At 51.1% G+C, this 10,584-nt stretch overlaps 1 protein-coding gene across 5 annotated transcripts in view; it reads right to left on the bottom strand.

Moving 5' to 3' along the window:
* Positions 1-2,068: 2,068 nt before the first annotated feature.
* KDM2A (lysine demethylase 2A) overlaps positions 2,069-10,584 on the bottom strand; it is a 74,442-nt gene continuing 65,926 nt past the window's right edge. For all 5 annotated transcript variants that reach the window (XM_006034169.3, XM_025216136.1, XM_025216135.1 and 2 more), the window contains 5 exons: positions 9,100-9,800; positions 7,357-7,520; positions 6,641-6,799; positions 5,835-6,050; positions 2,069-5,244 (listed from right to left, as the gene is read on the bottom strand). In XM_006034169.3, the coding sequence (XP_006034231.1) occupies positions 5,063-5,244; positions 5,835-6,050; positions 6,641-6,799; positions 7,357-7,520; positions 9,100-9,800 (1,422 nt within the window). In that variant the 3' untranslated portion in view covers positions 2,069-5,062. The remainder of the gene's footprint in view (positions 5,245-5,834; positions 6,051-6,640; positions 6,800-7,356; positions 7,521-9,099; positions 9,801-10,584) is intronic.

The raw sequence follows: 10,584 nt of genomic DNA, 5'->3' as shown, positions 1-10,584 counted from the left end.
AATATTGCACATCACCCTTAAGAGGATCTTACAGCACCCCTGGGTGCAACAGGATCCTGGTTGAGAATCACTGATTTAGACAGTAAACACAGATCATCTTTTTGCTTAACACAGTAGGTTCCTGGGCCATGACAAGACTCCAAACTACTGTGAAGTGGGTGGCTTGGCAACTTCAGTTTTCTACTAGTCCTCTCCCTAGGCCTGTAGCCAATTTAGACAATGTTGAACAAAGCACCCTAGACATTTTAGGTTAAAGAAATTTGATTGCAAATGCCTTCTCTGTTCTAAATCTGGCATAGGCTGGCAGGGGATATCTTCCTCAAGGATTGTTATTCCTTGTTAAGGACAAAGAGAAAAAAATAAAAAACTTTCATACATTACATGTAGGAAAGGCAGCTTATTTTCAGGAAGGGCACGTTCTGATGACATCTGCCAAAAACTGGAAGGAGAAAGCGAAGGAAAAATTCTTAAAGGTCTACTGCAGGATGGAGCCAAAAGGTAGCATGAGATGGGATCAAGTCAATCACCCAATTACTTACTGTGTAAGAGGCCAAAGTGATTGTGTGAGGAGCAGATAGGAGGAAACAATAGCACCTCATACTTGCCTATTTGGGAAAGGAATGGGAAGAAGAGTGTTTTTTTTAAACTCTTGGAGCTTAGTGTGATCATGTAGACTTGTGGAGCCTGTTTAGTTTGAAACGGAGGCAGCAAGATAAAAAGGCCTCTCCATTCAATAGATGCTAAGCTGTTGTAAATACCAGCTTGGAAAGGGAAAAAATGTGACTCGGGATGTCAGCTGATAGCCCTGAGGAAAAGCAAGTGGATCTGCCTTCCAATGTCAGTTCAATGAGATGGAGAAACCACAGTGCTGCAGAACGCTTACGGGTGTGAACAGACAGCAAGTGTGATAGTGCTTGCTGTGCAGCTGAGATCAGGGCCATCCGTGCCGAGGAAGCATCACAGAGCTGAAATTTCTGTGCAGCTTGTGTTATTGGGAGTAGAAAAAACTGGGTCCGATTCTTCTTACCTGAAAGACTATAGCATTGGAGGGCATCAAGAGAACAATCAAAATAGGGATGCAGTGTGAGTGGGAGGCTGGGAAGAGACCGGAGTTGCAATTTCCACTGGCCAGAACAGCAGGTATAAGCAAGGGAATGATGAGAGGCGGAGAAGCATTCTGTTGCAAGGAGCCCACGGAGCTGATTCATGGGGCAGCATGTGCCAGCAGGGCATGTCTACATTGTCTTCCTGAGCATACAAAGCCCTCTACAAATAAGCAGTTGGAAGCTGGGCATAACAACCATAAGCTGATCTGAAAAGCCTTTTCTCCTTTAAGTCTCCTATCCAGACAGGTCCAAAAGGGGTATTTTTCAAGTTAAACCCAAAGGGAGGCAGAGGCAGGGACCAGTGGGGAGGAACAGAGCCTTCCCAGCTCTGGACTGAAACGCACCTGAGTCGAGGGTGCCCAGAACAGGGTGGTGGTGGTGGTGGCGCACCTTTTGTGTCTTTAGAGACGAAGCCTCAGGAGTTGTATGGTTTTGAAACACGATGGTTTTCCAGGAGACCAGAAAGACCAGATGTGACTGAAGAAGTGGCAGGGCTCTGACACCTCTGCAATGACCTCTTTACTTCTCCCCTGCTTGGAACCAGAGACTGTTTAAGGCTCAGATGGTTTATGTGGAGGGGAAAAGTTGTAGTGAATCCAGAAAGCTCTCTGGTTTTGACCTTCCACCACTACAGGAATTTATAGTTCCAAGGGAGGAGGCAGATGGCAAGAGGGAAGGCCTCTTTCAGAAGCTGCAGCTGCATAAAGCAATGATCATATTATTGAAAACATAATGCTTCCTCTATGCAACCAATTAGACTGCCTTTTAGGGGAAGCTGCAAGTGTCATAATTTGCCACTAGACAGGTAATCAGAGGCACGCGCACAATAATAACCCTGCAGAACTGCATTACTTTTTGATTTCAGGATGGGAGGATAACAGTAGTAAAATAAGGACCCCGACAGTGGTACCGTCTACCAGACATCCAACTCGTAGAGAAACAATGGGCACACCCAAAACATTTTTCTTTAAACTTTTATTCCAAAAATCCACCCCCAAGAAACAAAATATTTCCCTTCAGAGGCTGGTATCTTCCCTCCCCTCCCCCACAAGTGTCTCTCCCATCCATGTGGTAATTTTATGAGCAAAGATTCTCTCTAAAACCAGTATTGGAGAATGCTTAGAAAAAAGAAAAAACAACAAAAAAGAAAAAAAGAAAAAAAAAAGAATTCCAACTAGCTCCCCCTCCCTTTGCCCCAAATAATAAGCCCCCCCAACCCAAAACATATCAACTGAGAGAGCGCATAAGACTTGGTTTCTTTTACCCTTAATGCTTACAATTAATTTTAAAGCACAAACATTGGAGATGGACTCTAAATTGCCAACAAAAAATATATATATTTACAATATTTCTGTGTGTGTGTGTGTGGGGGGGGGGGGTAAAAGAAGAAAAAAAAAACAACACAAAAAACACAACCAAACCCTTTAAACAATAATGACTTTCTTTAGGGAGTTTTATTTAGGGAGCAGTTTTTTAAATCACTAAGTGATTTCATATATATAATTATTTTTTTTCTTCTTTCCTTTGTGGATTTTCACCCCTTGCCCTCCAAGGTGGTGGCCAGTTATGGTAACGAGTTATCGCACCTTCATTTTAAGTTTTTAAGTCTCTGGAGCCACAGACTTGGTGGAGGGCCAATGTCTGAGAAGGCCATGGGGCAACGAACTGAAACACTAGCCGGCCCCTTCACCCATCAGCTTGGTCACCCCCACTGCCTAGCATTGACACCCCCCTGTAGCGACGATCTGCTGTAGCTCAGTACTGACTGCATGTTGTTTTAGGTACAGAGATACTTTTGCTTTCCAGACTGGGAAAAAAGAAAAGAAAAGAAAAAAAAGAAAAGAAAAGAAAGCTAGCCCAGCCACGCTCAGGGCTGGTGCGTCCCCCAGGTCGGATGTCCTTGATCTCCTGCTTGTGGCTGCCCTGTGTTCCTTTAGAAAGGAAACAAAAAAACCCCAACAAAAATAGTTTGATTCTTCTCAAAAGTTTACCACAGGAGCAACCAAAGAACATAAAAAGGAAGAAAGCTTCCACTCCCAGGTCAGCGACAAGAATAAGTGGGTAATTTTTGCTCAAAACTCTCAGAATTCATTGCAGCAAAACTCCCATGTACCGAGGCACTGCGGAATTCATCACACTTGCATTTTCCCCCCTCTCAGAACAGAACCTGGCTCATAACATGGAGGTCTGGGGGAAGGAAGTGCAGGGCCTGACCCCCTGGGGGTTCAGCTGATTTGAACAAAGGCCTCATCCCGCCCCCAGCCAACACCACAGCAGAGGTCACTGGTGCCAGAGCGGTTGGAACCAGCAGGCCGCAAGGAGAGCTGAAGGGGTGACAGCTGCTTCCTCCTCTCCCTTATTGCTTTGGAAGCAGCGAGGGTACATCTGTGCTAGCCTCCTTTCAGGTTCTGCCACTGCCCTTGGCCTGCCTCCTTCTTCCCCTGCTGCTTCGAGTTGCTTTCTCCTGTGCAAGCCTTGTGAGCGGACTAGGGGAGCGCACGGGCAGTCTGGTTTTGTGCTATCAGTATGCTCAGAGATAAGTGGGGTTGGGGTGTGGAGGCAGGAGGTGGTGGAAGAAGAGAGCACAGTGCAAAATGTGCATTACATTGACAAGCTCTCAGCTGGGGGAGTGTCCAGTCACTCTGGGGGCTGGTGGGGGGAGAAGGGGAGGGCAGGGGGGGAAAATAAAACAGTGACCCAAAATAAGATTCCAACCTTTTTTTTTTTTTTAAAGTGCAAAAAGCTCTCTGCTGCCCAAGAGAGAGGTTCTTTGGACCGACCATTCATTGCAAAGGAAAAAGTGGCAGCTAAAGGGGGTGGGGGGGGGGGGGGCGCGTCCCCCCCCCCATCCTCATCTCCCCATTCAAGAGCCAATAGCTACGCCCTGGGTGGCAAGACAGAGAAGGGTTTTCTCCTCTGGCTGCAGTGTCCCAAGAGTGCTTAATGATACTAGGCTGCATACAGGAGGCTGGGGAGAAGGTGCAACCCACCCCATGCAGGATCTGGAAACCCTGTCTGATGCCTTCTGAGTCCTCCCTGAGCTCTGATGTACCTGTGCCCCCTGAAGACATCCTTCCCTGTTCCCTTCTAAGAAGGGAGAGGAGAACCTGGACTCTCCATCCCCTGGCCAGTGTGTGGGTACACACTGCTCTGAGCAAGCCATTGCCACCCCAGAGCGGAAGCTCAACATGTCCAACCTTGCCTCCTAAAGTGGGACAGGGGCTGTAACCCACCCTTCCCCAGCTAGCCATGAAAGAGGCATCCACCTGCAAGAACCCACTGTCCAACCTCCTCCAGCCACTCCAGGGCTCATCCTCTCTGCAAGAAGAACCACTGAACACAGCAGTGGGGGAACCTCAGTCACTTTTGCTAGTCAAGGCCAAGAAGAGGGAAAGCTTAAAGGAAGGGTGCAGACATGGCAGGACAAACTAGGTTACCAAAAAACCATGGGATCCCAAGAGATGTACATGATGGGGGTGGCACTGGGGAGGAGATGGGGCGCAAGCTTGTTCCAGACTGTCCAGCTGCAATCCCTCTTCCATGGGGAGGGTATTGCTCCCCTCACCCATACTAACTAGGAAGCAAAAATCTGTTCCGGGGTGCTGAGGTGAGGAGAAAAGGGGGCATGTTCCTCCATGCAGAGACCTTGACACAACTTCAACTTCAGACTAAGAGCGGGCAGCCTCTGAGTGAGCTCCCCCTGTGTTTGCCCATTCCTCCTCAGCTACTGGCCAGCCTGACAGGACATCTTCATCAGCAAAGTCCCAGGAGGAGGACAACTGTGGAGTCAGGCTGGCCTCTGACCTGCCTGTGGATTTGGGCAGGGGAGATGGGCACAATGCTGGCCTCAAAGCAGGACAGAGCGGGGGGGGGGGGGGGGGGGGGGAGGAGGAGCGGCTCTCTGAGAGGGGTGGGATGGGATCTTTCCTTCTCCTCAGTCTGCCTGGGCTTGGTCTCTAGCTGATCTTCTGGATCAGCTTCTCATCAGACAGGCAGTAAAGGCTGTTGATGGACAGGTCCGAGATGAAGTGCTCGCAGGCCTTCCGGGTGATCTGCTTGCAGCCTCGCAGGTCAATCAGGGTGACGTTGGAGATGCGCCGCAGGTAGAGCAGGGCCTGGTCTGTCAGCTTATTGCAACCTGAGGAGAGAGCGGAGGTGTTCTTGTACAGCACGGCGACAGGAATTCTAGGACCCAACTTGCCCAACGGTTTCCCGAAGTCTTGCGAACTGCAGCCTGTGTTTCACACACTTCACGTGAGCCAATAACCCCCACTTGGCCTTAATAGCAGATTGCTAGCTGCAGGTGTTTCCCAGCCGAGTCCCATGCTCCATCCCCAAGAGTCAGAGGTCACTCAGCTTTCTTGGCCAGGACAGAAAGCAGGCCAGGCCTGACCCATAAGCTAGGCTAGTGTACACCGCAGCAAGCTACATTTGGGTTACACTCAGACAAAGACAGGCTCTTAACCTGGAGATCACCAGAGGATGTGCCCAGCATGCTAGAGACCGTGGTCTTAAAAGCAGCCACAGAGGGCCTCACTGGCATATTTTCAGGTTTGGAGCGTGCCTGCAGGTTGTCAGGATGTGCTCAGGGCAAAAACAGCCGCAGCCTGCTCTCACGGTGGTATAGACAAGGACTCAACACTCCCCCAGGTCCCAGCAGTAGGAACCCCTGTTAAGCAAGGATGCACAGAAACTGAACACCAGCCTAGCTGGGTGCTAGACCTGTACCTGCCATGTTGAGCTCTGTGAGCGAGTTGCGTGTGGAAGACCCCACAGCCGTTAGGAGGTTGGCCGACTGGTCCGTGAGGTGGTTGCAGTGACTAAGGTCGAGACGTGAGAGCAGGGGCATGTGGCGGATGATGAGCCGCAGCGTGGCGTCGGTGATGTCCAGGCCAGCTAGCCGGAAGTCTATCATGTTGCGGAGTTTGCTGCGATTGTCCTGACCTTTAGAGGCAGGTAAGGAAGTCAAGTCAATTTGTGGTCTCGTGCTGCCTTTGAGTGCTTCTAAGGCTGGGTCCCCTCAAAACCTCTTCTAGAGCAGTGGTTCTCAACCTTTTTTGTATCAGGACCTATTTGTAAACATCAATGGCCAGGCCCAAAACAGTGCCCCTTCACTCCCAACCTGCTGTCCCCAGGCCCCAGCCCCACGTGTGGGGTGGGTGCATAGAAGGCATGAGGGGCCTCCCAAGCAGCCCCTCGCAGGCTGGAACTCTGTCAGCCTGCAAGGGAAAAGCCAGTTTCCCTTGTTTTTTTTTCCCTTTAAAGGAGAATCCATTTTTTAAGTTTGTTCATGACCCTTTCAAATATTCTTGTGACCCACTTTTGGGTCATGACCCATGAGTTGAGAAATGCTGTTCTAGAGGACATAGCTGTCCATCCCTGACCACCAGCCCATTCAGTCCCAGAATATCAGTCTGTGAAGCAGCACAGCAAGCTCACAGCACTGGCAGCTTTCCCACCCTCCTTGGTAACTGTCCTGCATAGCCATGGTGCCCATGTCTCAGCTGGTACATGTGACCTGGGAACCAACATACTTGGTTTGTCTGTCGGAGGTGTGAGCAAGTCCCGGATCTGTGGGTCCTTGATTCCTACTGCCCACCGAAGATCGAGGGTCCTGAGAAGGGGGCAGCTGGAGGTACTGAGAGCACAGACTGCAGACCAGGAGCAGCCTGCAAGGATGAGGTCTTTCAGGCCTGCCGAAGGAACGAGAGACAGAATGCATCGAGTCAGATTGATCAAGCTGTAGGATGTCTGCTTTGGCTGCTAAGCTCCTTCTCTTGCCACCACCTTGCATATTTGGAGAATTTGCCTCCAGCTTCTGCTCTGGGAAAGGCCAAGCCTTGATGAACAGAGACCCTGGATACTGCCTCGCCTTTGCATGGCTGGAGTAGAGCCATCTCCTCAGCATTGGGGAGGTTTTGGGATACTGGATTCATTTTACAGAAAAGGGCATCTCATTACTAGGGCCAGCTTCTCAAGCACCCGAACTTTCTGGGAGCTCTTGCCATAAGCTGCCCTGGGGATAGAGTGAAAGCACTAAATTGAATCACAACTGCAAGGGGTGCTGGGATTAGTCAGTGCCTCAAGATAGTACCTGTGGACTAGCTGACTACTCATGACTACTCAGAATGGTGGCAGTGCACCTGGCCCAAGGGCTGATGGCCCAGGGCAGCTTTACTTTATCCCCAGCATGATGTGTTGCAGAGGCAAAGCACCATCTCCTCCCTGGTCCACCACAGACCCCGCTCACCTGGCAACCTGTTGACAAGCCAGGTGAGTTGTTTTTTGGAGATATTGGTCCAGCTGAGGTCGAGGCTGACTGGCTGCCTTTTGATGATGCCACTCAGAGCCTGGGGGGTGATGGACTTGCACCTGCTCAAGTCAATCTTTGTCCACAACCTCTTGTCACAGCACCTGAGGCAGAGACAGACAAAAAGACCCAAGTTAGACAGGAGAAGCCTGCCAGATAACAAAGGAGAGGCTCCTGGGTAACATGAACATGTGCATGGTGCCTGGTGTGACAGTCAAGCTCCAGCAGGCTTTCCCAGGAGTTGTTCCCACCTCTACCCCCCTCCTGCTGTGTACAGGAGGATTTATTTCTAGAATCTGTCCCCCAGACCACAGGTCATTTTGCTGCCCTGAATCAGCTGTGCTGCAGTTGGGTTTTGCTGTACTACAACAGGGAGAGCAAAGGCACACCAGGGGCAACAGAGGCCTTTCCCTGTTTATCTGTTAGCTGTGGGTTGCAGTGCACTTACCAGGCTAATCCCCTCCCACAGGGCAGACACTCAGCCTGGAGGGTTCATTCTCAATATTCCCCACTCAGCCCAGAGGACACTCAAAGCTGATGGAGTTATTAGCATGCTGAGTTGGAGAGTAAGTCCTATGGCTGGAACAGACAAATCCCACATCCCTCTTGGGATGCTGGCAACCCAGGAGGGTCCAGGGAAGAGGGCGGGAGATAACCAGAACTTATGGGATGCATCAGGGTTTCTGCATCAGTCCTGCAGCAAAAGGTTCTGCCATCTGCCAACTGCCCTTGCTTGCACTGTTGCCCTTTATAGGCAACAGATTTACTATTCTCTCATCAGCTAGTTTGTAGAGCCTAAAAACAAGAGACTGGAGGGAACCTGCTGGGCCAAGTCCAGTGCCCCACTACAGCAGGCACTGCCTTATATAATCCCCGTCATAAGGCAAACAAGCTCCATCTTGAAGCTCAGGCTCTTCACTCCCTGTATTTCTGCTGCAGGGCTGTTCCAGAGACTCTCTGCTCTGACAGTTACAAGCCTTCTAATTTCTCTGCCTAAGGCTTTTCATAGCCAGTTTATGCCCACATGTCCTTGTACCAATGCTGCCCTTTAGCTTAGATTGTTCTTCTCCATCCCTGGTGTGTATGGTTTATAGACAGAAATCACACCCCTGCTCAGCCTTTGCTTTACTGGGCTAAACAAGCCAAACTGCAAGGCCAAGGGAAGGGGGGAGATGGGAGAAGGACACACAGCAGCTGCCACATGAAAGAAGAAGAGAGCCCAGGACTGGGCATAGCGGGCACTTGTAACAGGGAAAGGATGGAACTGGTTAGGACCGAAGATGCCCTTAAACTGCAGCCTGGGAAGCGCTTTTCAATGGAGAAGAAAACTGAAAGGTTGTGGTCCAAAGGGTCATGCCAGAAAAGTAGGGGCTTACTCCTTGATGCTGGCAAAGGGGTATGGCACAGGTTGCATCCTGACAGTCTTCCTGCATCATATATGCCTCTTCCCACAGGGAAAAGGGACACAACCAGAGAGCAAGGGGCCTGATACCTGCCAGCTCCAAGGGATTTCATCATAACTGGAGCGAGACCCCCTGGCTCTTCCCTATTCATCACCCTATTGGTACAGAGGAGCAATTAGATGGCATTGACCACTGCCTTTGACTGGGCAGAGATGACACTGGACAGCTCCTTGGGAGGCCAGAGAAGGGTGGGCAAGGGTGGCAGCTGCCATGCACTTACCATTTGTACCAAGTCTTGCACACCCGCATACATTCACAGAGCTCTCTGCGAGTGAGGTAGCGGAACACTGACATCCACACCTCACGCTGCATCCAGCTTTCCTCTCCATCCTGCAGCCGACCTTTGCCATTGAGGCGGGCTGCCCCACCCTCCTCTGCACTTTCATCTTCCTCTTCTTCTTCTTCCTCCTCCTCCTCTGCCTCCTCATCCCCGCCCCGCTGGGGCGTCCTTGCTGGGCTATGGCGCATGACCACGCGGGGAGAGTGCCGTAGGTTGGTGGAGGAGGCGGTGATGGCTTGCAGTTTGGGCACAATGGAGGTGCCATGCATGTCTTTGGTGGGCCTCTGCAGCGTGACCGTGAGATAGGAGCCGTGGAGTTTGGCTTTCTCCACCTCCGACAGCTCCTTCTTGCCACTGGGGTTGTTCTCCTTCTCCCGCACCATTGTGCGTTCTGTGGCTTGGAGTCGCAGCAACTGCCGCCGCTTGAAGCGCTCATCCCGGCTGGCACTGTGATGGTCACTGGGGCCAGCCCCTGGGGATGACCGTGTCACCATGCCCCGCGGTGATGCTGGGTCATGAATCAACTGCAGCATGGGGGTGGGTGAGTTCGGTGGGGGAGTCAGGGGCTCTTCACAGCTCCGCAAGGGCCGCAAGACTTTGGCCTGAACCGTGCCCTCATCGCTGTCCTCCATCTTCCGCTTCTGTAAGGTAGGCAGAGAGGGGCATCAACACCTTAGATCAACAGCACGAGGCCTGGGTAGCCCCCGTGCCCCATACCATCTGGTAGGCAACATGCCAACAGGAGAAACACCAGGAGTGCACTGAGGTAGCGTCACACTTACATGGACAAGTGTTTTGCTGAAACATTGTACAAGGGGACCCCACCCACTGTTCAGTATGTCAGAGCAGGAAACTGAAAACTCACCCCACTCCACCCGTCCCTCTGGGCTCAGCACCATCAGTAAGGGAAAGCCAGCAGGCTATCTGCTCTCCCAACACTGACTGATAAAAGGGCGAGGGTGTGAAGAGCATTACAACCTCATGAGTCTCAAATGAACTTATCCCAGGGCTGTGGGATTCTTTATGGCAACCTTCCTTCCAATCCATGGCAAGACTATGAGGTCCCCAGATCACCACTGGTCTCCTGAGAGGGGCAAATCTGTCTGCAGTTTCTAGCACATGATCAGCAACTCTTCCTTTACGCACAAGCCCAATTACACCAGGAATTGCTAGTGTTACATTGCCCCAGAGGGACTAAACTGGGGGGTAGAAGGGGGTGAGGGTGCTGGCTGTAAATGGTGAGATGCCTTGGTATGGATGTAGGAGACATTCCAAGTGGCCTGACTGAACACACAGCACCCTGCAGCTCTTGCTGAACTTAGTGGTGGCAGCAGCGCATGTGGGAGAGGTTTAAGCCATAAGGAGGAAGGAGGTTTAAGTCATAAGGGAAGGAGGAACCCCCAGCAAACCTATAGGTTGGGGAGT

Source organism: Alligator sinensis, unplaced genomic scaffold (assembly GCF_000455745.1).
Source record: "Alligator sinensis unplaced genomic scaffold, ASM45574v1 scaffold1002_1, whole genome shotgun sequence".
NCBI classification, from domain to species: Eukaryota; Metazoa; Chordata; order Crocodylia; family Alligatoridae; genus Alligator; species Alligator sinensis.
This window is presented reverse-complemented; position numbering and strand designations above follow the sequence as displayed.